General features: G+C 54.1%; 1 protein-coding gene across 1 annotated transcript in view; it reads right to left on the bottom strand.

Annotated features, from left to right (window-relative positions):
- The window catches only part of PTK2 (protein tyrosine kinase 2), a 241,902-nt gene that overhangs the window by 38,462 nt on the left and 176,821 nt on the right, over positions 1-26,619 (bottom strand). The window contains 7 exon segments of the mRNA XM_030304586.1: positions 313-424; positions 14,187-14,391; positions 17,026-17,115; positions 20,140-20,240; positions 21,122-21,237; positions 23,523-23,623; positions 24,802-24,886. Of these exon segments, the coding sequence (XP_030160446.1) occupies positions 313-424; positions 14,187-14,391; positions 17,026-17,115; positions 20,140-20,240; positions 21,122-21,237; positions 23,523-23,623; positions 24,802-24,886 (810 nt within the window).

Raw genomic sequence — 26,619 nt, 5'->3', positions numbered from 1 at the left:
CAGGGGAAGCCCTCCTCCACGCCTGGCGTGCTCACTGCAGTCTGGGGGTGGGGGTGGGGCGAGCCGAGGAGGAGCCTCTGAAGACCGCGTCTAACCTCACGCAGGGCCTCCAGCCGAAATGCAAACCAGGGAACGAGTGCGGTGAGGGTAACACGCAGGGAGCAGGGAGGCAGGCGAGGGGAGAGGCGTGACACTGGCGGCTCCTGGGACACCCTGACGCCTGGGTGCCTCCCACAGACAGCAGCTGCCTGCACCGGCAGCCTCGAGAGTTAGCGGGAGCGATGCCAGAGTTGGGGTAGGGGCCCCTGCTACCTTGGGTGGCGCTTCGTCGGACCCTCCGGAGTCCCAGGACACTGTGACCTGTCTTCGGGATTCCATCCTCATTCGTTCTTCTTGCTGAACCTTCTCCTCCTCCAGGATGGTGCTAGAGAGAGAACACACGGTTCAAGGGGAGCTGACAGCCGGAGTGAGCGGGCACACACCAGGCCCCCCACCCCCGGGCTGATGTAAGGAGCGCCGGCCGGCCGACGAGAGGGCAACGAGGACGAAAGGGAGAGCCGATCCGGTCTCTAAGGCTAGAGGAGCCCCGGTTCCGACGGCGAGCCCACTTTCAGCACACCCGCAGGGGAGAGAAGGGCACTGGGTGAGACCGGAGAGACCGGAGAGCTCGGGGAAACCCAGAGGAGCGCCAGGAGGGGAGGTCTGTGAGCAGAACGGCACGGCCCCGAGACACCCCGAGCAGCACTTGGTCGGGCACGGCCACGCCTCAGGACGGGCTCCTCACACGCACACGGGCCCCCACCCAAGCGCGCCGGGGGACAATCCACAATCCGGCCAGTAACCTCCCCAACTTTCAGCTTTATCTCATCGGGAAAACGAGGCCACGGGCTGCCGGTGCCGCCACCCGCCACGCCGAGGCCACCTGCCGCCCTGCCTGGCCCCGGCCCCCATCCCCACGGGCCGCTGCGGCTCCTGAGCCGTGGCCGCCAGCCCGCACGCCGCCCGGGGCAGCCGCCGTGAGCCTCACCAGCTCCCCGGTCCGCAGCGCCCGCCCCCCCCCCCCCCCCCCCCCCCCCCCGCGGCTCGGTGGGCAGCAGGTCCCCGAACCCTCGGTCCTCACCGGGCTGCGGCTCTCTCCTGCACGCCTGCGGCCCCCGGCAGCTAAGAATGACGCTCATTCACGGTTTCGAGCCTTCTGGCAGAGTGCAGTCAATAACCACCCAGAATTACTCATGAAAGAGTGAGGTCAGCTGCACAGACCCTTTCCAATCTGGGAATCTGCTCAACTGTTTCAAAAAGACATTCCTGCCTGATGGGAGGCTGGGGCGGGCTGTTTCTCACACAAGCTAACTCATGCGATCACCTTAAAGTCAGGAAAGCACAGAAATTCATTTCATAATTGCTGAGTCAGCAAACCATTACTACAGACGTGAGGGCTTTTTTTTTTTTCTTTTAAAGGCATGGGAATGTTTTCCTCACTGATGACATTAGTGTGTTAGAGTAAAAGCTTTCGGTCCCAAGATTCCACTCCCTCTTGAAAACATGAGTGTGGTTTCCTTAGTGCTCCAGCCAGACGATCACGGCTTAGAGAGGAGCACGGAACTTGAAGAGCGCTTAAGAGTTAGCGTCACCCTCCAGGCTGGCAAGGGGCGTGCCGAGCCGGCACTGCTAGGAGGCCGGCCCTGGGGCTGAAGGAGGCCAGAACCCTGGTCACGATGCACCGCCAGCATGCGTCTGCTCGCCTCCTGCTCCCACTGGGCTGAGAGCTGCGACCTGACAGCCCGTTGTCTGGCGTCCAGAATCAGTGTAGATGTGGAGCATCGCTGTGCGCACGAACGACGACGAGGCACAGGGCGCCCGGGGGAGTCAGTCCGTTAAGCGTCCGACTCTTGATGGCCGGCCAGATTCCTAGCAGTGCTGGCTCGGCACACCCCTTGCCGGTCTGGAGGGTGAGGTCACGATCTCACAGTTCGTGGGTTCAAGTCCCAGCGCAGAGCCTCCTTGGGATTCTCTCTCCCTCTCTCTACCCCTCCCCTCCCCTTCTCTCTCCCTCTCCGCTCCTCCCTCATTTGTACTCTGTCTCTCTTTACCTCTCTCTCCAAATACTTAAAACAATGAGAGGTGAGTGGGTGAGTGAAGCCACACCCAGTAGAGTCAACTTGCTGAGCGGTCAACAAGTTTCCAGCCCTGTACTGTCCACAGGGAAGGAGTGCAGGCCACCTTCTTTCAGATGGCCACTGGGAACCGGAGTCCAGCCTGGGGCCAGTGGCCCGAGAGAGGAGCTCCCCCGGGTTAGTCTGTCTGCACCCTGCTCTCCTCCAGGGCCCTCAAAATAAGTAACAGACCCCGAATCAGAATTTCCAAACATTTCATAGTTTTTTAACGACTGAAAAACCCATAAAAGTCAAGGAAAAATCATCTTTTTTTTTTTTTTCCAACTTCTTCAAATAATTAAAATACGGGCAAGCTATGAGGTGGCCAAGCAGGACATATTCTTTAATGCCACGGGAACTGCGTTTTAAGTAGGCCCCACTGAGGCAGTTTATTTCATAAGGCTTGTTTTGTGATATGGGCCACCCTGATCTTAAGGTTACTGTTCCCCCACAAAAACTTCCAGAAGGTCATGTGAGGTCCCTTGCCGCGGGAGACCCTCTCAGGCTCCGTCCACCCTGGTTCTTCCACCCACATCCGCTCTCCCCCACTCTCTCCGAATCCTTCACCGTAGCCCTTTGACCCCATAACCACGTATGCGATTTCGCTGCTCCGTGGGATCTGGACTGTACGTGTCCCACCGCTGTCCTGTCCATTTACAGCACGTGCACATGGCAGGCACTGCGGTATCTCTTTAACCGAACCCGCCAGTCACGTCCCTTGTAGAGCAGCAGTAACGGGGAAGACTACTTGGATCCCGGTATTCGGTTCTCATCCCCAAAATCACATGTCGGAATGCTTCTGCGAAACCGTCACTTGTTGCTCAGAGTAGTCAAGAGTATAAATAACTCATAAAAGATCTGTTTTTACAGTGGGAAGACTAGTCCATAGACGGAGTAGGCGTGCACACGGAGACATTTCTGAGCCGTTCTCTGCAAAGGGGCGGCGCAAGCCCGAGCGACAGGCTAGAAAGCGCAGAGGGTCAAGGAGGTCAAATTTAAACATATTTTCCCAAACTGCAAATATTTTTAGCAGCGATACATTCCATGTGAAAGAGTCGGGCCGCCTGCTGTGAGCTGGCAGGGAGCCCCCACGGTCTCCCCTGGGACGCCAGCCTCTAGGTCTCAAACTTGCAAGCAGACGAACGAGCGAGGGCTTGGGCTTTTCCTTTACAGACATCCGAACGCGTGCCCATCCACCAGCCCCACTTAGTGAGACAGGTGTGAAAGGGGAAAGAAGTACAGTATGTGATGTTTCTTTTATTTTTCCACTTCCCTCACAACAACAGAAATGGTCCTCAAAGGAATCGAGTCAGATTCCGAGGACAGAGAGCGTGGGGGGGCTGCCGACTGTGCTCTCGTGGTCTTGCGCCCTCCGTGAGCAAGTACGGCGAGGTCTGATTACATTTCCATTCTGGAGCGACAAAATGTGATTTCACTTCTGAGGCATTTTCATGGAGAGGGAAGGAGTGGTCCAGTGGGTTCCTCTCCTTCCAGGACTGAGCTAAGACGCAGAAACAAATCTTCAACCCAGACTGGGTTCGGAGTGGAAAAGGGCCATCGGTCCTGCACAGCTGATGGCCGAGCCGTCCAGGCTGTCCAAGGAGAGAGCGAGAGCCACAAGCTGTGGGCTGTGCCTCTGCTGGCCTGTGTGGCTGCAGGTGGCCTCGTCTTTTTCAGCGTGTCTGCTTATTCCTAAACGAGACTAGTAGTGTCCGTCCCACCCATCGTTAGGGTGGGGAAACAAAGCATGTGGGGGGGGGGATCAGTAAAACTTTTAAGTAGATGTCAGTTAGCTCCGCACTTTTTCACCTGACCTTCTGCTACTAGGAAAGAAAGGAGATTTTCTGTTTCGTTTCTGCGGCGTTTCTCGTGTGAGTGGAGGCACTACCGTTCTCTCCTCTGAAACTACACAACATTTCTTCTTTTAAGTATAGGAAATACCCTTTGCTTGAATAACGTTATTTTCAAGATTGGGCTTTGATCACCTAAACACGAAATCAGTCTGGGTTTATAGGCTACTTAGGCGAATCTGGAAAACATCCAGACTGAAAGGAAAAGAAGCCAAGAGGGAAAGAGCTCGTTCTGGCAAGTTCTCAGGAATACCAGTTTTGAAACATGATCTCTTTTAATTACCCAACACTGCCTCACCACAAAGGAATGGAATTGACCTTTTAACAACAACAACAAAAACCCGGCTGATATCTTTGCAGAAAACAAGTCTGGAGACTTTAGATGAAACTGTGAACCGTGTATCTGTAAGTGGCTGACTGGGGAGCTAAATGCAAAACCTGCAGTGGTACAGCGCCGGCCTGGGCTCTTTGTCTCTTACAAACGGCAGAGGAGCCTGGACGTCTGGTTTCACGAATGCACCGAGACTGCGTTTCTCTTCGTGTTTCCCAAACTGCAGGAAACAGCGCACTTTTGTTTGCTTGTGGCACTGCTCATCTCAAAATGCTTTTCAGAGAAGGGATTTCTACTGAAATCTTTCTTGGGGCACCTGGGTGGCTCAGTCAGTTAAGCCTCCGACTTCGGCTCGGGTCACGATCTCATGGTTTGTGGGTTCGAGTCCCTCGGTGGGCTCTGTGCTGACGGCTCAGAGCCTGGAGCCTGCTTTGGATTCTGTGTCTCCCTCTCTCTCTGTCCCCTCCCCTGTTCCTGCTCTCGCTCTCTCAGAAATAAACAAACATTAAAAAAAAAGTCTTTCTTTAAAAATCGTGACCTCTCTCTGTTTCTGGCAAGTTTGCACAGCTCCTACTGGACCAACACTCATGCAGACGGTGACTACGGGCTATGGACCTAGGACGGCACAGGAGAGCAGGCAGACTCTGAGGGGGCTGGCACCATGGGGGCCATTCGCCAGAAAGCAGGCCCTAGTCTTCTGGATTCTGCCCAAATCTCTAGGTGAACCTGGAACCACGCACACAGGACAGGCTCTGAGCAGCCCCGCTAAGGCTAAGAGAACTGAACTGAGACATAGGCTACTGCCCACAGCATGGGGAGAGAATCTGCGATCCGAGACCAGCCTAGCTAATCGCCTGCTAAAGCACACAAACCATTCTCCAGAGGAATATAACTGATTCCAGAGTTTCTGCGATCTATCACTCACAATGTCCAGTCCACAATCTCTACATACAAATAAACTCAAAGACACTCAACATACAAATAAACATGAAAGTGTGATCCATTCTCCTGAGGAAAAAACAGTGTAAAAGAGGCAACTCCAAAGACAACTCAAGGTTGGAATTAGCAGGCAGGGACTTTGAAGAGCTATTGCATTCAAGGATATAAAGGAAAATCTGTTCATAATTAATGGAAAGATCAGAAATGTCAGCAAGGAAATAGAAGCTGTAAGAAAGAGCCAAATGAAAACTCTACAATGGAAAATACAGTATCTGGAAAAAAATCTCTGCAGGATCGAATGACTGGAAGGGTGGAGATGACAGAACAATTAGGCGGCCTGAAGATCAATCAATTCAAACGATCCAATCTGAAGGACTTGGAGAAAAAAGACCGGGGTTGGTGGGGGCGGGGGTGGGGGAGAAAAAGAACACCCTGGGATGTGAAGGATGCTATCACAAGGAGTAACAAACACGCAACGGGGATTTTAGAAGGAACTGGAGCAGAAAATTCCTGCACGAATAGTTGTGAAAGTCATACACTTACAGATTCAGGAGTGTCAGGGAAGCCAACGTATGATCCGTACAGAGAAAACCACACCCGGTGCATCCTCGTTAAACTGCCGAAGTCCAAAGATGAAGAGGAGCGCGTGGAAGCGGCCAGTACAGAACGACAAAGCACGGACAGAGGGATGGTTTCTTTCCCAAGCAAGTCCCCTGACTTCTTATTAGAAAGAACAGAGGTCAGGAGGCAGCGCAAGAACAGCTGTAACGCGCCAAAAGAAATCTCCTGTCAAGTCGGAGCTCCATTCCAGTGAGATGAAGTTCAATTCATTTTCAGATAAGAACCCCAAAACTAATGGAATTCACCACCAACAGACGTACACGGGAAACGCTCGAGTTCTTCGGGTGAGTGGGAAACTGAACGGAAGACGCCTAGCTGGGAAAGAATGAAGCGCACTGTGCAGAGTTAAGTATGAAAGGCTGTTTCTTTGCTTAAAATACTAGCTAACACACACACACACACACACACACACACACACACACACACCCTCATTCTGAGAGGTCACTAACATTCACACATGAAACCTATGGCATCTAGAGCACAAAGGAGCGAGGTGGTGGCAAACGGGTCTTCTCGGCTGCCAGGACTCGACCCCAGTAAGCACAGTCCAGTTGCTAACTCAACTCGAAGGAGGTGGGGAAAGTGAAACGTGCACGTTGCCATCTCTGGAGCGATCACTACAATTATAGCGCGGAAGGTACTGCTGAAATGCAGGTGTGGGGCTTCGAGAGAGAGGTGTGGGAGAGAGGCCGCTGTCCTCCAGGTGCCGAACCCTCAGCCAAGAACAAATGGACCGAGCACAGGGCACTTTAGCTCCCCTCCGGGCTGGGCTTCAGCCGCGTGTTAATCTGTACCCGGCACAAAGCCAGGGTTTCTCCATCTGCTTCCTGCACTCCTCCGTCCAGCATCTAGACAGAAAGGGAGACCTTCGTGGCCGCTCTGCTGTCCCCTCACGTTCTTAGGGATAATGACCCCGGAGACAAAATTCAGTGAAGAAGAATGAAAAACGGCTGCAGAGGAGGCAAAACTGGCAACAGAAACAGGACCGAGGGCAAGGGTTTCCATGTGCGCTGGGAGGGCAGCACTCCGACCGGACGGAGTCACTGTGTGCAGGACTGACACATGACGCCTCATCTGGTCGGAGGCCTCTCCTTACAGGTCACACAGGTGAGGGAAGACCACAGCGCGTGGGGAAATCCAGGAGGCTGGGAGCAGTCAGCGACCCGGTCAGGCAGGAGGTCACACCGTGGCCGATGGGCAAGAAAGAGCCCTGGTCTCGGAGGCAGGACGAAGGGGCCCAGGGTCTGAGGTCTGCCCCTTGTGAGCCGCACAATCCAGGGCAAGTCACAGGACTTCCTGAGCCTCAGGCTCCTAAGCGAAAAGGGAAATCGTTACTCGTTCTTAAGTACCGCTGTGAAGTCAGGGGCGCCTGGGTGGCTCAGTCAGATGAGCGTCTGACTCTTGACTTCGGCTCAGGTCACGATCCCAAGGTCGTGGGATCGAGCCCCGCGTCAGGTTCCATGCTGCGCGTGGAGCCTGCTTAAGATTCTCTTTCTCACTCGTGCTCATTCGCTCTCTAAAATCAAAAATGAAAGTAAAAAGAACTGCTCTGAAGTCAAAGAAGGAAATAGGCATGAAAACGACCTTTACAGCCGTGTAAGTACAAAAGACTAATTTTTATGAAATGCACATTTAAACCTCACTGGAAATCTGCTCACACAAAACCAAGCTGTGGAGGTGTAACGATACAGATGCACACGGTACAGCTCTGAACAGCCACGTGTGGGCAGGAGCCAAGGACGGGTCACGAGGAGCCTCACGGAAGCAGTTAAGACATAATCCTTAGTGCAAAAAAGGTCAATGTCATATCAATTCCTACTAAATTGCAATTTACTCTTGACTTTTTAAATTACTGGTAAGGCTAAGGATGAAAAAAAGAAAACCCAACAAACAAAAAAACCCCTGAAGTTCAGACGCCGTGAACATTTGAAGATGTGTGTAGGACGACCTGAGAAACTGATTACTCTTCTAGATAATATCTAGACCCAACAGGCTGGCGAGGGAAGGATACAGATATGATGACTAAGGAGAGATTCAGACACCACCTTTGAAAGGAATTTTGGAAGCAAATACAAAACCACTTAAGAAAATACACAGAGAAGTGGCACAAATACCTTGTATCATCGATCAGACCCAGAGCTTTTCATTTAGAGTCCACTTACTAGGATAAATGAAGAATCAAAAAGGATTAAAAAGGCTTGTATAAGACACCGTTCACGGATTAAAGGTGGAAGGTCCACATCTCTGTGACACATCTGTGAAATGTCGTCATATTCGGTACGTGGATCACGACAGCTAATGCTTTTAAATTCAGGTGACCAGACTTCTCTCTGAAGTACCTGGTCGCTCCTCTGTGCACTGAGATGCCCAGGTCCCTTCCAGATCTTCGGGAGCCGCTCTGGTGTGACCAGAGCAGCGGTGACAGGGTGTGCGCCCACCCCCAGCCTCACACAGCCCGAAGCATTTCAGACCGTTTCTCGTGACCCTGAAAACCAAGCTGGGTGGGACGTGGGACCCTGCTCCTCCAGGGAGGCAGGGTCACTTGCCCAATATCACGCAGCCTTCTCAAATCCCTTCTTCAGCTCTGACCTTCCTAACACAACACTCACCACTCTGAACAGCAGGGTGAGCTCCTGTCTGCGCCCACGTCCGTGCAAGTTCTACCTCCCCGAGCACCGGACGCACGGTTCATGTCCGGGTCGGGGTGGGGGGGGGGGGCAGCCTGCAACTTCACTGGAGTCGATGGTCAGATGTGGTCCGAAAAACATGTAATAAATCCGCGGCCGCAGCCGCTCCAAGCTGTTACTTCCTAACCGGACACATCTCTCACAGGCCAGCTTTGCTTGACAAAGTTCAAAAGCAAACACGACCACATTCTCAACCTGACAGCCCGCCCTCCCCCGCCCCCAAGGCCCGCGCCGCAGACGGCCTCCAGTCACCCCTGCGGGGCCTCATGTGTGACTTCCACCGCCGCTCCCCGCCGTATCTGGGGCCCCAGAGGCCCACGCGGCACGTGCCGCACACTCGGGAGGTGACGGGACAAAGATTCGATGCAGCGCCCGGCGGCCATGCGGGTGGTGGCCCCTGCACACGCCAGGTGCTGCCTCTCCCTCTGGGGAATTTCTCTGGTTCTGACTGAAAACAAGTAAGAGAATCACAGGAGCAGGAATTCCTTCGAACACTGGTTTTTTCTTTTCTTCCTTCTTTCCCCTTTTTAACCAAGCATTGACCACATGCCCACAGTCGCGGTCCCAAGGCAGAGCGCGACAGTGCACATACGGATATCTAGCCGCGTCTCGGGTCAAGGCCTGGCGCGCGACAGCTGGCAGCCTGAGCCCGGGACTCAGCGGGCTCACTGCCCAAGCTCGGCCCTCCAGCCTCCTTATTTGTGAACGGGCGGTGGTGACGTCACCTACGTCTCCAAGGACCGTGAGGACTAAGATGACCTAACGTGTGAGAGTTCAGGGCACAAGGCCTGGCAACGGAAAGCACTGAGTAGATGCTGGTTTCCGATGACACCACTATGGAAGCTGACGGTAGAGGGCAGAGACCGGCCATCAAGGAACATGGTTTGCTTTAAGAGGTCTTCCCGAAGACCACGGCGATAGAGACCAACTCAAAGCACGGAGCGCCTTCCCCAGTGACACGTATTGGGTCAGCGTTCTTTCAGAGAAATGGTTATGTTCTTTTACCACTTATATCTTTTTTTTTTTTTTTTAACGTTTATTTATTTTTGAGAGAGAGACAGAGTGCAAGCAGGACAGGGGCAGAGAGAGAGAGGGAGACAGAATCTGAAGCAGGCTCCGAGCTCCGAGATGTCAGCACAGAGCCCGACGTGGGGCTCCAACTCACAAATGGTGAGATCACGACCTGAGGCGATGTCAGAGGCTCGACTGACTGAGCCACCCAGCCGCCCCTCCCACTTATATTCTTTTGCCTAAACTTCATATGTGAAAACAGTGAGCGTAGAAACATAGAGTCGTTTCCAAAGGTTTATAAAACCATTATGTCTGGGGCGACTGGAGTGCTCGTTCACCGCTGGGGGCAGCACGTTATATCGGCTCCGGAAAACCAGCAGGACCTACTGACCCTACACCTGTGCACGCCCGCTGACACTCAGAGACGCGCCCAGCTGGCATTCCTGTCCCTACGCTCACCAAAAAGACACAAGAGTGCTCTGGGCAGCCCAGCTGGAAAGCATGCACATTCCCAACAGGAGGAGGGATAAACCGGAGCACCACAGAGCGAGGAGAAAGAGGGGCAACTGCCTGAATAACGCGGATGGTCTCCAACTAAATGCTGAACGAAATAAGCAACGAACAAAAAAGCACACACTGAGTGATACCACTGACATAAAGCTCAAAGGCAGGCAGAGCCAATCCACGGTTAGCGGTCACCCTTGGAGGGTGAACTGTCGTCGGAAAGGGCTGTTTTCTGATTCTGCATGTTGGCTGCGTGGGTGTGCCTGACTTGTGACAAACCAAAGAGCTGTTTACTTCCTGGCATGTTTATTGCATGGCAATAAAAAGTTTAAAAGATACAAAAATCACGGTGTAAAAGTTTACACTGGAATTTTATGAGTGTGTTGCGCTCATTTGCCAAGAAAGGACTTAAGTCCACATGAACCTAACATGCCTCCCCGGACTCAGCTGCCAACAGGCGACCTTGCCATGTGGAGGCACAAGGCCCTGGGCCAGGCCGGGTGCCGGGGGAAGCGTGAGCTCCGGGAGGGCAGATGCTGAGGCTGGGACTGCAGTTTCCTTGGCATGTGGGCTACCGAAGAACTAACTGAGCTACCCAGGGATTAAGTGGTGCTTTCGTTCAAAAACTGCTCCGTGTACCCTTACGGCCTGTCAGTCAGGACATGCGTGGCTCGGTGCACACTGGGGTCACGTTCAGCGCGGGTCCCCGGGAGTGCTTCCACTCGTTGACAGGCCACCCGCAGGTTCCCGTCCCTGTGCTTCTCTGGGGGTTCACATCCGTGAACACGAACGCAGGACGTACGGAGGACACGGGAGTCCTGGGGATCCACCCGTGGAAGTGTGGCCCGGGACTGTCTGACTCGGGGGGGCGAGGGTCATCCCGAGAGCCTTTTCTCAACGCACAGTGACCAACAAACACAGGGCCCCAAAATGCATGCAGTCCACGGTAATTGGCGTTCACTCGAGATCTTTTCTTTCAAGGTCACGGAGAATGGGATTTGGGAAACACTTTTAACTGACCTGGAGTAAAGACCCCCTGAGATTTACTACTTTGTCAAAATCTCTGATACGATAAAAACTGCGTAAAACTCAGTAAAAGAATCTCTTTAATCATTGTGACGTACTGCGACCTGTAAGTGTCCGAGAGCTATTGTATATAAAGTTACGTTTTTTGGCCTCTTTGGGAGCCATATGACACACGTTCAAGATGCAAAGTTAAACTCCACTTCTGGCTAAACAGAAACAAACAGAATTAACGCTCAACGACCTGAGTTAACTGTGCGCAAGAGATCCAGAAGTCATAGTCTAGGTGCAGTATGTATTTTATGTGTGTGTGTATGAAATCATTATATTTAGTTCTTGCAGAGTTTTGGGAACTAGTTTTCCTAATGCAGCAGTCCTTCAGTGAACGCTGATGTGAGCTTTCACGTGCAAGGCCGTGATTGGAGCGTTGTGTGGGCCCTACTGTGCGCAGGCCCCTGGCCTGCGGGTGCGGGCAGCACCGAGGCGAGTATGACGATCCCTGCCCTCAAGGAGCCTCAGTCTAGTAGGGCTGGGACATACTAGACTGTGAGCTCCTCGAGGGCAGGAAAGGTGTAGTCCTCCTGCCCCAGAGACCGGGCCCCAGGCTCAGCCCTCGTGGCGCCCACGGTGTTTGTGGAACGGGCTGAACGCGGGCGCAGCCGTCTGTGGCAGCACAGGGGGAGCACGACAAGAACAAAGTGCTCCGGAGACTCCGCGGGGGAGGCTCGTCAGCTGTGGAGCCGCTGTGCGAAAGAAGGCGAGAAAGATGGGCAGGATTCCACTGGGTGGAGAAGAGGGCATCCCAGGTCGAGGGGGTTAGTGAGGCCACCGTGTGAGAAAGGGGCAGGATGGAAGGAATCCTCAGTCTATTCTGGAAGCCTCCACCTCACATGGGACGGGGGGTGGGCGGTGGGGGTAACAGGAACCCACTGAGGGCTGTTCCAGTGAGGGAGCTGCTTATCTGCAGTGATGATTCATGAGATCCACTAAGGAGCTCTGCCAGACAGACGGAGGGCGGTCTGGGGGAGGGGAGGGGTCTGAAGACACTGTGTCGAGTCTCCCCAGCTGCGCAGTTGGGGGACGGTGAGGGATCAGCGCTCGCTCCAAGATGGAGACGAGGAAAGGTACCTTTGTAACCTACAGAAGGCGAGGGCCAGGGGCTGCCCGGGAGGCAAGGTGACTGGCTGGCTGTAGGATGAACGGGGGCCCAGCAGCCATCTAAAAGGCGGCTTTGGGACTCGAGAGAAAAGGCAGGACGGAAGCTGCAGACACAGAGGTGAGAGTTTAGACGGCCCAGGAAGCGCACTGAGAAAGGAGGGCGGCCCAGGACGGACATGTGCTCGGAACTCATTGCGTCGTGGAAAAGCAGCAGGGTGGCGAGACAGAGGAGGAGTCTGGGAGGCAGGGGGAGGGACCGGTGTCACAGAGGGGAGGAATTCTGAGGACAGAATCTGTCAAATTCTGAGGAAAGATCAAGGAGAAACAAAAAAAAGTATGAGCGAAACATGAAACAAAGCACATTCAAAATCCAGCTCTAGCAGTGAGAGCACGAATCATTAGCTGTAGGACAGCCAAGAAACTGGAGACTTTTAGCCCGAAGAGAGGCATCTGGAAACACTTGAAGGACTGTCACGTGGAAGGCAGAGCTGAGTTGTTCTGTGGGGCCCGACAGGATGGGCCCAGGCCCGCAGGGGAGCGTCACGAGGCCCCGGGAGGAGCCCCTCGCAGAGCGTGCTTCTCGCTGTACGGGACCTGCTGGCCCATCTGGTCCCCTGGGCTGTGAACCCTGGGGACGGCTTGTGCTGTGTTCACTGTTGAATCCCCAGAACCTCACTGACAACGAAGGAGGCGCTTAGCCAAGAATTCCTGACTGGATGAATGTCTTAAATCTCTGCCAGCAGCCTTACTAATTCCTCCCTGAAGCACGCTCCTCCCACGGAGACTTGTCTGGCGAGCGGACTTGCCTGAAGATGGGGTGGGGCTTCAGGCACTGGGGGGGGGGGTAAGGATGGGCCGGAGGCACTACCAGGACCTCTTGGATCCTGACACTCGGTAATTTTTATGAAAAAAACCTAAAATACACCAAAATTTTAAAGTTCGCACACAAAATAGAGGAAGCGTGAAACCAGTGAAACGGCACACGTTCAACCATGGCGTTGGTTACACAACGAGGCTCCCCGTGGGTATGTATCACGTGAAGATACCTTACTGCTTACAGTGCTAAGTCTCAGTCTAGACGTCAATTCGGCAACCGTTCACTGAGCACGTATCAGACCCCTGTGCCGGGGCCGCAGAAATGAGCACGACGTGGTGATGCCCGTCGAGAGCGCGGAGCCTGGCCGGGGACCAGACACGCAGATGCGGAATCCTCAGGCCAGGTGGCAGGGTCCGCTGTGGGCAGACACCCTGAGGGGCCCCGCAGGCCGCCAAGTCCCCGTGTGCTCCCTCCGGGGGCCCGGGAGCTACCGAAAGTCTGGGTCTGACCGTGCGTGGCACCAAGCACGAGCCGCCAGACGGCCGTGCAACAGGCAGGGGGGTGTCTTAACTGTAACAGAAGAAGTACCGAAAAGGTTCCGGAGGGTGGCCATCTCTCTGGGGGCAGGGCTAATTAGGAAAGCCCCCCGAAGGGGTGACACCTGAGCAGGATTCTGGACACCAAACAGGTGGTCGTGTGTCGGGAGAGGAGGAGCACGCAGATGGCGGGCTGTGCCGGGAGAAGCGCAAGCGGTTAGGAGCGTGCCGGCGATGGGAGGAGGGCTGGGGACGGGACTGACAGGCAGCCGGGGACGACATTCCTGTGGTCTTGTCGGCCGTGCTAAGTCCGTCAGAAGTTGGGGAGGAGAGATTCGGTCATAATTGGAAGCTTATTAAGATCTTAAGGCCTAATCTCCTGAGGAGTCTAGCAAAGTATAAATAAAAGCAAACCCATTAAGAAAGTCATTATGTTCGCCCGCGAATAAGTTAGCCTTAGACGTGCGGACAGAAGGAACTCGCGGCGCGAGGACTGCGAGGGGGGTGAAGCCGCGTGAGCCTGCCCCAGCCCCGGCCCTCGCTCCCCCACTCCTACCTGAGCTGAGCTTTGAGCTCAGTGAACCGGGGCCGCCTGCTGGGGTCATAGGCCCAGCATTTCGTCATAAGGCTGTAGAGGGTGGGAGGGCAATTTGGAGGCATTGGTAATCTCTCCCCGTTCTCGATTCGACCGATCACATCATTGTTCTTCACTCCTTGAAACGGCTTCACACCATGCATCAGTATCTCCCACATACACACACCTGTGAAGCGGGATGAAAACAGACCGTGAACTTCGCAGGAAGCGGGGAGGCCCAGGAGTCGGGGGGCGGGGGAGGGAGGCTTCTCCGCTGGCGCCAGAGGACCAGCTGTGGGACTCGGGCCCGAGCGGCCAGATAAGGCAGCGCTCCGTGAACTCTGCGGCGAACGAGCGCAGCACCATTAACTTCGTCTGACGTGAACAGCGAAAGAGTAAACGATGACCCGAACAGCCCATGGCTTTTCGAAGAGGTTTACTCCTCTAAACATCCCGTGTTAGAAAATGGCCCACCGGGGACGGTGATCCCTCACGGTTTCACGAACCAGTTCAAAACAAGCTGAATGAATCCTGCCTTCCCCCTGCTGCGGTCCGACCGGCCGGCGACCGCGGCAGCCGACCCGAGGCCTAACGAAGAAAATGCTGAAGTCGAAGCCTCGCGTCTTAGGACACCCGGACTCCTTTCGCGAGGCTGGCTGTGCGTGGCTAGGGTGCTCATCAGCACTGCCACTGGCTCACGCGTGCTCCGGACTCCCTGGGCCGGGGCGGCCCTGCCCACAGCCTCCTCACTCACCCTGCGTCCTCGCGGACCACACGCGTTCTCGGGCTCCTCTGAACAACGCTTGAGCGCCCGCGTTTAAAGAAAGACGAACGGAGCCTAAGGCGGAGAATGACAACCACACGAAGCTCCAGTCGGGGAACCGAGAGGGCAGACTGGCCGCGACAGTGGGGGACTCCACCCCCCCCCCCCCGAAACGCACCGCACGCACGCGCCTTTCTGGTGTTAACTTCGCCACACTTAGGGCCCCTTCGGCTCTCTCCCCACGGACTCCCCCTGGGAAAGCCTCACGGGTCTCCGTCCTACCCGTGCGCGTGTAACGCGCTTGAAGGGAGGAGACGCACTTGGGGTGTCCGCAGTACCTAACGTGGGGTGTGCCTCCGGGGAAGCAGGGCACGGCATCGTACCCGTGTGAATTACGTCTCGACGGGATCCAAATTCCAGGCATTTCAAAGTGAAGAGTGCGTGACCAAAAAACCGCCTTAGCTCTGCGTTTTTCACCAGAAATCATGACAATGTTATTGGTAACGACAACGCAGGTCATTTCTTGAGACCTTAAAATGTTTCTGGCGCTTTGAAATTTACATGTCCTGAATCGTTACACCTCACATTTCTCTAAATGCCGCATCCTATCAAAGAAATCTAAGATGTCACTGGCTAGAATATACACCACTATTTTATGTGACCAAAAAAGGGGGGGATGTGACACAATCCTCTAAGAAAACCTCTAAGAATTCTTTCCGTCCTACCAAAGAGTGTTTTCAAACCCACGCAGACGAGGAGGCAACGGCAGCTGCCGTACGAGTGCAGACAGGGCACCATGTGCCACACCCCCCCAGTGACACCGACCGTGACACGCTGCTGACTTACGACACACCCCAGTTGCAGAGAAGTTAAAATGGGAAAACACAGGCACCGTGGACTCTGTGCAAACCGCAATTCCCTTCACAGCAACCTTCTTGCTGTCTGGGTCACAGAGCCGATGAGCGGGGCTCTGGGACACAGAGCCGTGTCCGTCAGACCCCAGGGCCCTTTCTAAATTGTGCCACGCGATTTCTTACTCTGCTAAAAAGCTCCTTCCTTCACCTGTTATTACTTAGGGCGCTGGATGAAACCAACAATCAGTACACAGAAGAAAAAATAGGAACACAGACTCGATGTACGTAAAGTTATTTCTAAATACAGGGGAAAAAAGGTACGTAACGTTACGAAGACATCTCCTTTGAAATAGTTTAAAATCTAGCAGAGCAAACACACACACAGACTGCTCACAAGATGAATGCTGAGCGGCGTGGCCAAGAGAGAAAGCGCAGGGAGCACGGCAACGGGCAGGTTCCGTCTGTAGGACGCACCCGCCACAGGAGGCTTCGCAGAAGAGGGGACGCTTGAGGTGGCCCCGACAGTGGGACAGAATCTCACCCAGAGGAGACGGGCTTAGGACGTGCTCCAGGCAGACGGAGTTACGCCAGAAGAGCGGGGTGGGGAAGGAGTGTCGTGCGTATCAAAAAGGGAGACTGGTCTCAAATGTGACGGAGCAAGGGCCACCGTCGCGCCACTCAGGAGGGTCCGTGACGGCCCACAGAGCAGGAGGACGGCGCCCGACCCGGAGCAGGTGGCAAGGCACGGGGTAGGCGTCGGGGCAGAAGCCACAGAGGACCCAGGAGCAAACCGTGAGGCCGTGAGACAAGTCAGGAGGAGGTCAGACCCTAGGACGGGACGGGACCCCAGACCCGTGAAGCACGCGGTCACAGAACCAGAGGGACAGGTCAACCACGTACGGTCAGTCACACGGAAGGAACGGACGAGACGGCAGAGAGAGACGGGAGGGAAGGGAAAGATCTCCCCCAGGGAGGGATGCAGAGACGGCAGAGCGAGACAGAAGGGGGAGGAGAAGAGAGCGAGGGCGGGGCCTCCCAGAAGTGACACACAACGCTGGCGCTCGGTTGGCGCCCTGTGCCCGGCGAAGGAGCGGTCAGACAAGGGAAGGCACGTCAGCCCACGCCGTGAAAAGAGGTGACGCCACGTGCGTTGTATAGCATACACGAAGCACAACGTAACAACACGAAACTTCACGATACTCACCGAACATCCACACGTCACTGGCTGAGGTAAAACGTCGAAAGTTGATGGACTCTGGAGCCATCCATTTAATAGGCAACTTTCCTTTGGAAGCTAGAAGATTAATTTTAGAAAGTGAATTTTCCTTGTTATCTGCTCAGGGATCTCACAGCTACAGCCAGCAGAGACTTTTACTTCCAAAATAAAAAGCTTTAAACATCTGACCCCTTGGACTCTGCTTATTTGGGAGAGCTACTTTCTGTTTCCTGCCGTTCTGTCAGGTCATTGGGAGTAGCTGCTGAGGCCGCGGGAGGGAGATAAAACACAGGTCCTTCCCTCCGCAGAGAGGCGGGGAACGAGGGAGAGGGAGCCCCGCGCCCGGTCACGCGGAGCTGGGCGGTTTCCCCGACAGCTCCTCGTCCACAGGCTGCAGCCTCTGCTAAGGACACGTGGTCGGCTCTCGTTCCCAGTAGGGAACCGGTGTTTCTAGGGAAACACGTCCGTACACATACGACGTCTCACATCGATTCCAACCTAAGCCCCGAAAACAACTTGTCCTGGTAGGCTCTCTTTTCTTCAGAAAACGAGGTTCAGACACGTTACGTGACTTGCCGGAGGCCGCCCCACCGCCAGGTGCCAGAGCTGGGGTTCAGGGCCAGGCCCTGGCCCAGAGCCAGAGGGGCTCGGGCCGTCCGGCACCGCTCCCACCCGTCCCCACGCCCCAGCGGAGACAGGCTCCAGATGCCCGCTGCTCCTACGAAAGCACCACATGACTGCGAGTTACAGACGTCAGCGACTGGCTGCATGAGCCAACTCGGGTTACGTAGGGAGGACTGGCGACGCCGCCGTCACCAGTACGTGAAGAGCAGGACGGACGATGGAATGAGAAAGTACAGTCCTCAGGACAGCCTGAAGCATCGTGCTTTCGAGGCCACACAAACCTTCCTTCTGTGCCACAAAGGAAAGGACTCAGCGCCCCACCGAACGTTCCTTCGCCCATGCGGTTACCACGTGGGCAGCCCTGGGTCCCCCTTCTCGAGGAGTTCTAATCCTAAGAGGTGGAAGCAGAGTCTACTCGTACACGGCGGGGGGCGCAGCACAGACGCCGGGTCAAGGCCACGTGCTCCGGAAGCAGAGGTGGCCGAGGAGCGAGCGGTGGGTCAGGACGGCAGCGGCAGGGCGCGGAGCTGCGGGGGGCGGGGCAGGAGCCCTGGGCCACAGGGTCCGGACCTCCTTCCGCCAGCGCCCAGCGCCCCTCAGCACTCTCAGGAGACGGCTGTGTCTGCTTCATGGATTTATTCCCGCTCGAAGCACCTTCATGGCCACGGAGGTCAAATCCTCTGTGCGGCGCCTTCCAAACCAGCGACTCGGCACCTGTGTCCTGAACGAAGGGCCGCTCACCCCCAGGAGTGCTCTCCTGGAACGCTACAGACTGTGAACGTAGGGACCTGAGCCGGCAGCAAGCGCACGCACCTGTCAGCTGCTCACTACAGATGCCACCCACGTGCTGCGGGGCCTCGGCCGCCACCCTGCTCGGGGCTCAGCCTTCACTGGGAGTCCCGCGCCTGGGCTCGTCAGGGCTCGGGCGGGGTACGAGAGGTACTTTAAAACAGCAGAAAACCGACTTGGCCATTTTTAAGTTAAATGGCTAACTAAAATGAATAAACAGCTGAAGGATTTTCTTTTCACGTAACCCAGAGCCACTACTGAAACCCTTCCAGGCTGCAGCACACAGTGGGCACACGGGAAGGGAAGAGCCATGAGCCATGGTGTGAAATGAAGGAAACTCATTTTGTATGTAAAAACCTGGGCTCATTTTGCCACAACATAAAAATTTAAGTAGTAGGCAAAGAAACTAGCCTTTCTAAAACAGTAGTAATCCTTAGAACATATACTAGGAGCATAGTACGGATTTATAATTGAAACCTTAGCTCAAGTACTAGGAACATGAAAACTTATTACTAAAAAGACTTGTTCAATAATGCGAGGAACCAAGTCAATCTGATTCCAAAATTGACAAAACTAAGGAAAAAGCACACGAGCTAAATCTCTGCACTAAAACAAATGCACTGATGCCTACGGCGCGAACAGACTGGAGATCTCTCCGTCTGGCTGCTCTCGGCGAGCCAGCGGGCCCAGCCCCCCTTGCTGTGCGGGTCGGACTGGGTTCACCAGCTGGAGGACATCGGAGGGGATTCCGAGTTTTGGCTACTGGAACTAAAGTCGCGACGAACATCTAAACTCAGGTTTTGTGTGAATGTCAGCTTTCGTTTCTCTGACAGAAGCACCCAGCAGTGTAACTGCTGGATTGTATGGTAGGTGCATATTTAACTTCTTAAGACTCTGCAAAACTCTTCCAGGGTTTTAAATGGACCATTTTGCATTCTCACAAGCAAGCTGTGAGCAATTTAGTTTCTCTGCATCTTTGCCAGCATTTGGTGTTATCACTATTTTTGACTGTAGCCATTCTGACAGGTGTGAAAAGATACCTCCTCACAGTCTGAACCCGCATCTCCCCAGGGCTAGGGATCCCGAAGGCCTCTGCACAGGCTTCGCTGCCCTCCTCGTATCCTCTCCAGTGCGGCTTCCCTTCCCACCTGCTGTCGGTGTCGTAGTCTGTGTTTGTTTTCCCTGCTGAATTCTCAGAGCTCACCCCACACTGCGGACACTGGTCCTTTGCTGAATGGCCCGTGGTTGTAGGAGGGCACTGTGGTTGGCCAGTACCCTCTCCCAGTCTGCACCTTGCCTTTTCACCTTCTTCGCGGGGTCTTTTGCCGAACAAAAAGTTCTCATTTGGATGAGGTCCCTTCTGTCAGGTGTTTCCCTTTATGGACCCTGTTTTTGGTGTCAAAGCCCTCGATCCCAAAGATTTACTCCTACGGTTTTCAAAAAAGCTCTCCAGCTTTATGTTTTGGAATCAAGTCCCTGACCCACTGTGAGTTAACGGGCAGTAAGGCAAGGCTGATGTAAGGTGTCGTCCGTGGAAGTCCGGCTGCTGCAGGAGGCGTGGAGAAGGCCGTGAACTGGTGTCACACCCCTGTCACACTTCAGCCGAGCGGACGAGGGCACACCTTCTGAAGACCTAAGAATCGTTAAGGATTCTGAGCCTACCACCTCTTGCTTGCTTGGATTCCTTACCTTTGTAGTAAGTACTGTCTTCCATATACCGGGATAATCCAAAGTCTCCTAATTTTACGCAATCGTTTGAGGACACCAGAACATTCCGAGCAGCAATGTCCCTAAGAGGAAGAATTCCGGGTAATGGATTTTAATATAAGGAAAACAAACCTACAAACTCCTCTATATCATATAAAGACATACCGACAGGTACTCTGAAAGACAGTTTATAGACAATGCAAACAGGAGATTTGTTACACGCTGAAAAATAGACAATTTTACAATTTTACTTCAAAGACGATCCTTTAGGCAGTTGTCTACTCATTAACATAATGACTAGTATTCTGAACGGCTGCGGAGTACATTCTCCCGTAATGAAACCGCTTACCACTTTTTGAACATACCCTCCTGACCGCACTGACAGTGACGCACGCGTGGGGTCTCAACCCTGCTGCTACTAAGAGACCTTGTTCCATAAAATAAAAGTTGTCATCTAAACGCCTGTGAACGATTTTGCTGACGCCATCTGTTTCAGTGCTGGGTAACAAAGTCCCAGGAAACAAACTGAGGGCTTTCTCTTGCATTCAAAGAAGGGACCCAGATGAGAAGCAGAAATTCCACCGAACGCCAGCAGATGTCACTCGTGACCCTTCAGGGGGTCCCAGGAAGCCCCAGGACAGTGACTGTTTTAGGTCCGCATGCTTACTGCTCTAGGGCACGTACAAGCTCTCAACAGTATTTGCTTCCCGAAGGCAAGCAAAGGTTTCAGGCTTCATGTGAGGAAAGCCCTCTGGATGTGACTACGGCTCCTCCCTTGGCCAGGACAAGGGCAGCGCGACGTTCTGATACTGCCCGCCTACGGGAGGCCAGTGGCACGCGGGATCGCAGGGCACACCGAGTACCTCTTCCTCCTACCCCCCCCCCCCGTGGAGGTCTCTCCGCTCCCACCTCCCACCCCTGCCCCCGCCGCAGGGCAGCTCACCAGCTTTAGCCTGGATCTTACCTGTGCACGAATCTTTTGCTCTCCAGATACGCCAGAGCTGTACTAAGCTGATAGGCATACAGGATCAAAGACGCGAGATCCAAACTGTACTTCCTCACTTGCAGAAACGACCTCAGCTTTGGGAACAGCGACCGAGATGAAAAAGAATTAGTGACCGAGAACAGAAATCAAGAGCTGAAGACCTATGTTCAACAACGGTGCCCAATCGCACACACACTTGTAGAAGAATGGCTTCAATTCTTCTAAAATAAGGTGTAACGAATCAGCCATATGGCTCAGAAATTATGGTTCATCGTTCTTTATTTGAAATCCTATTTTAAGATTGGAATCTTTGGGGTGCCTGGGTGGCTCAGTCGGTTAAGCATCTGATTCTTAATTTCAGCTCAGGTCATGATCTCATGGTTTGTGGGATCGAGCCCTATGTCTAGCTCCTTGCTGATGGCATGGAGCCTCTTGGGATTCTCCCTCTCTCTCTCTCCCTCTCTCTCTCCACCCCTCCCCTGCTTGCTCACTCTCTCTCTCAAAAAAAAAAAAAAAAAAAAGCTTAAAAAAATACTGAAATCTTCATGATTGTAGACAATTTTTTTTAATGTTTATTTTTGAGAGAGAGAGAGAAAGAGATAGCACAAGCAGGGGAGGGGCAGAGAGACAGGGGAACAGAGGATCTGAAGCAGGCTCCGCGCTAAAAGCAGAGAACCCAATGTGGGGCTTGAACTCACAAACCATGAGATCATGACCTGAGCCAGAGTTGGACACTTAACCAACTGAGCCACACAGGCACTCTCTTTTTTTTTAAACGTTTATTTGTTTTTGAGAGAGAGAGAAAGAGGGAGTGTGCATACGAGTGGGGGGGGGGGGGCAGAGACACACAGAGAGAGACAGGGTCCAAGGCAGGCTCTGAACGGACAGCAGAAAGCCCGACGCAGGGCTTGAACTCACAAACCGTGAGATCGTGACGTGGGCCAAAGCCGGATGCTTAACCGACTGAGCCACCCAGACACCCCACACATTTCTGGAAGAAAATACAGAAAGATTCTGCAAGAAAATGAATAAAATCGCAGTGTGAAATACTGCTCGATAACAACAGTTGGAGGACACACAGAACTAGATACCGAGCGAGCCCGGCACGTAGCCTGGCCGACGCACCTGCGGCCCCACACCTTGCTGTGTCCCAGGCCAGACCTGAGGAGAAGGTGACGAGGAGGAAGGGGAGCCAGGTGCAGCTCTCCTACCCACCCTCCAGAAAGTTCTAGCTGCAGAGGGTGCTGGGCAGTCATGCCACTGGTCCTTATTACTACTGTCATAATCAAATCAGCTAAAGGCCACCGTGGCAAAGGAAGGCAGATGAATTTAACTCTAACTCTACAGAATCAATACACAAAGGAGAAAGATTTAGTGACAGTTTAAGCCGGGAAAATTAGCAAATTCTCCAAAAGCAAAACCAGAAAGATATTGTGAACAAAATACATATGTCAGAACTGTTTCCTTTGGAAAGGCAGGGCAGAGGACGAAGAGATCCTGTAGAGGCCTTAGTTATTTCATCCAGCAAACTAGGTTATCAAGCACAGAGGGGAGCCACCAGGCAGGCCCTTCCGGGGGAGGGAGGCTGACGCGGTCACGAAGAGGAGGAAGAACCCAGACTGCTCTCTGACATCTGGGCGCCGGAACCCCTAACTGCCACGAAAAGCAAAACTGCGTTCGGTGTTCTTTAAAAGACAAGGAGCGCGTACAGTGCTTCGGAAGGTGGAAGTACCGACTGTTAGCACCAGAAGGTCAAGGGTCGGCATCTGGAAAACGGGGCTGTGTTCATCCCCACGCAGGCAGGCTACAGAGCGGCCTGGAGGTGGGAACAAGTCTGATTCAGCAGCCTGGGGCTGGCCTCTGACACGCTTCCAGGGGATGGTGACACACTAAGTGGAGAGTTTCTGTGTTTGGGAGGAAGTCAAATAAGGAGACCTGTCTATGTGTGTTCCTCCCATTTTCAACAGAAACTGTGACTAACCGCAGTCGGTCGGAGAGACACCGTGAAATGAGTTCTCAGAGGAACAAGGAACTGCAGGTTCACCTAAATGCAGCGCTAAGGCACCACAACTGCACGAAGACTGGCTCTTCCATCCTCAAACCCCTGGGCTGGCACGAGGCAGCAGCACCAGAGAGGAAGGAGGGACCACCCGGTCCCCACTGCTGCCAGTGCTGAGTTAGGGCATCACCTGGGGGTTCACCGATGAAGATGTTCTGTTCCCCGAACCCAAAGGACGAGGGCATCCCTAACGTACTCCCCTTTTTTAAACAAAGGACACCAAACAGCCAGCGCAGGCCGGGCGAGTCCCAATCACGGGACTGCTGTTTAATCACAGTGACGGCAGGCCGGCAGACGGGCCGGGTCTGAGGGCCAGGTTACCTCTCCAAGCGTGCACAGCTCCATGATTATCCAGACGGGGTTCTCCGTGATGACACCGACCAGCTTCACGATGTGGGGGTGGTCAAACTGGCGCATCGTTACTAGGGAGAGACAGGTGTCCAAGGTCACTCTTCTGGTAGAGCGTTAGGTAAGGGGGCTGCTGTGCCCTGTGTTTTCTCGGCCTAGGTGCTCTGCAGAAACAAGCGAGCTGAGACAGGCTTTGTCTCGTACTTAAGACACAGGAACAGGATTAAAGACAGGCTCAGACTTTTTTCTGATGAAAGTTACAGTATGATTTTGAGGAGTTATGATGTATTGACGAAGTCAGTATGATTTACTCTGTGACTTATTACTCTATTGGACTGTCAGGTGGTAAATATTTACTGAAATGGAAGGTAGAAGACCTTCAATCGATGTACATGTAATGAAGGACACAGGGAGCCATTCACGTGACCAATGTCTACTGAGTGCCTTTCACAGTGGGGCGCTGTGTCTGAGCAGTGAGCAGAGCAGACACGGCCCGAGTCCCCATGAAGTTTAGAGCCTAGAGAAACGGAATAATAATTTTTAGGCAATGTTTACCTAGTTACAAATACTGAGGAAGGTGAGAGTGTGGTCCTGTGACACAGCCTCCTGAGGGGAAACTATTTTCATCACGCGGTCAGATGAGACGGGACAAGCCACGGGAGGGTAGGAAGGGCATCCCAGCCCGAAGGCAGCTGGGAAGAGCCAGACACGTGCAGACGGACAGGACAAGCTACTAGCTCTCCACGAGTCTGTACTCTGCAGAGAACACCCACCCACGCGAGACCCTGCCAGCAATTTCATCCCTGGACATGTGAACAGAGAGCTGAGGGGTGGGCACTGTAGCAGGAGCAGGGCCCTGGCCATGGTCCCGGCTCTTTGCCCACTCTGTGAGCTCCCTCAGGGTGGGGACCGCGTCTGTCCTGCTCACCCCCAACTCTAGGGTCTGGTGGCACCTGGGCTGGACTCATTTCTACAACTGCCCAATTCCAGGGCCAGGATGCTGAATGGTGCAGGTACCAAAGGACACAGGGACAGTAAATCTGTCGACCTTTACACCCAAACATCAGGGCTTACCTGGACGATGTGGAGACAGGCGCCTCTACAGATACAGGTAGTAATTTGCAAGGTAAGACAGTAAATGCAGTTGTCACATAGAAGTCAGAATATTCTTTTTCTTACTTCTTAGAGATGGCTTGTATTTTACACAGACAAAACGTCAAATGGAGCTCCACAGAAATTTCTAGAAACTTACAGGCTTCTTGAAGGAATTTCTCTCGCACGCTGTCCGAAGTACAGTTTTTACATGTTTTAATTGCGACCGCCAAAGCCGGATTCTCCTGCGTCAGGGAAATTTCAGAATCACACACATGCAAAAAGAGGTTCTCTACATGAATCAACGGGCATGTTCACGAAGAGCTGTCTGTTCTGCAACTATGTGGACTGTGGACCAGGCAGGATCAGAACTGAAAACCTCAGGAGAAGAACACTTCAAATACTCAGCAAGACCCCAGAAGAAACGGACACGGTGTTAAAATGCTGGGGGTCATTCATTCGTTCGTCGTCCCACGAACACTTTCTGCTGCGTGCCAGGCAGCCTTCCAGGCGCTCAGGACGCACCCTGGGCTAAAGGCAGCAGCGTTCCCTGCTCTACTCAGGCTTCCGTTCCGGCAAAGAGCAGACAACGCACACAAGGAGCGAGCTCATCACAGAGCACGTTCGCGCGGAACAGTGGCGTGGACCAGAAGGAGCGTGTCAGGATGTGCGAGGCAGAGACAAGGGCGAAAAAATGGAAGGAGGGAGGGAGGGACTGGCGGGCGGGCACAGCCAGGGTCACGGTGCTGCGGCTAGGGCAGTGCTGGGGGCAGGGCTGAGGCAGTGCGCTGGGACAGGCAGCCTGAGCGGGGCCCTCTGGACCAAAAGAAAGGCGCCCCGGGGAGAGCAGTGCCATGGCTGACCTCCGGCTGAGAAGGAGCACCTGCTCCAGGAGCTGATGGCGGGGGGGGGGGGGGGGGGGGGGCGGCGGCGGGGTGGCGGCTGGGGCAAGTGTGGGCAGTGCAGGTGACACAGGGTGAGGTGCGATGCTGGTAAGGAGACTTCAGGTGTTTGGTGAGAGAAAGGGAAGCAGCAGTTCGAGCAGGACCAGGACGTGAGGGGCGTGAGGTGGCGGGGAGATAGCATGGCACCCAGGGCAGCGGCAGGAGGATCCGGCGGAGTTCAGGGTCGGATCCGCAGGAGATCCTCGAGGGCTGGGGCACGAGCACAGCACCCGGCCGCCCAGCAGTGTGGGAGGTCAGGGAGAGGGGGAGACGCAAGGCAGACTCAGAGGGGGACCACCAAGGTGGAGAGAAACCAAGAAGGCATGTCGATCTGCCTGCCAAAGAAGCTGATATTTTCTCGAACGAATTCAAAAGACAGAGCTTGAACAAGACAAATGAGGCCATTCCAAGCCTCAATGGAATACCATGGATGGTTTTCATTTACTTCATTATACTTTATTTTTAGAGAGAGAAAGCATGAGAGAGAGAGAGAGAGAGAGAGAGAGAGAGAGAGAGAGAGAGAGAAGGAGGGAGGGAGAGGGAGAGAGAATCCCAAGCAGGCTCCAGGCTCAGTGCAAAGCCTGACTCAGGGCTCGATCCTGCTGGACTGTGAGATCGTGACCTGGGCTGAAATCAAGAGTCAGATGCTCAACCGACCGAGCCGCCCAGGTGCCCCCGTGGATGGTTTTAATTAGCAACTGAAGGGCTTATCCTACCCTGGGCTTTACACTGTCCTTGGCAGAACCACGTACTGTTCATACTGGATATTTCCTAAGGTACCTCACATTCTGTCAAGTAGGCAGAAAAGGTGAGGACAGGAGGGGAGAAAGCAGCAGGGACAGCCCGGTGAACGGACGAAGGTTTGAGAAGCACTGCCTCAGGTCTCTGCCACGGCTGCCGTGCCCCGACTCCTACCCTGCCTCGGGGTCCCGTCCTCGCCAGAGGAACTGGAGAGGGGACGAAGTCACACAGGCCGAGAGACGGCAGCTCCGGAGTGAAGAGAGGAGGCCTCGGGGGGGCTGCTGTCTTGGACC

Source organism: Lynx canadensis, chromosome F2, assembly GCF_007474595.2.
Source record: "Lynx canadensis isolate LIC74 chromosome F2, mLynCan4.pri.v2, whole genome shotgun sequence".
Lineage (NCBI taxonomy): Eukaryota > Metazoa > Chordata > Mammalia > Carnivora > Felidae > Lynx > Lynx canadensis.
Note: the sequence above shows the minus strand (reverse complement) of the source record. Positions and strands in the feature narration are given on the sequence as shown.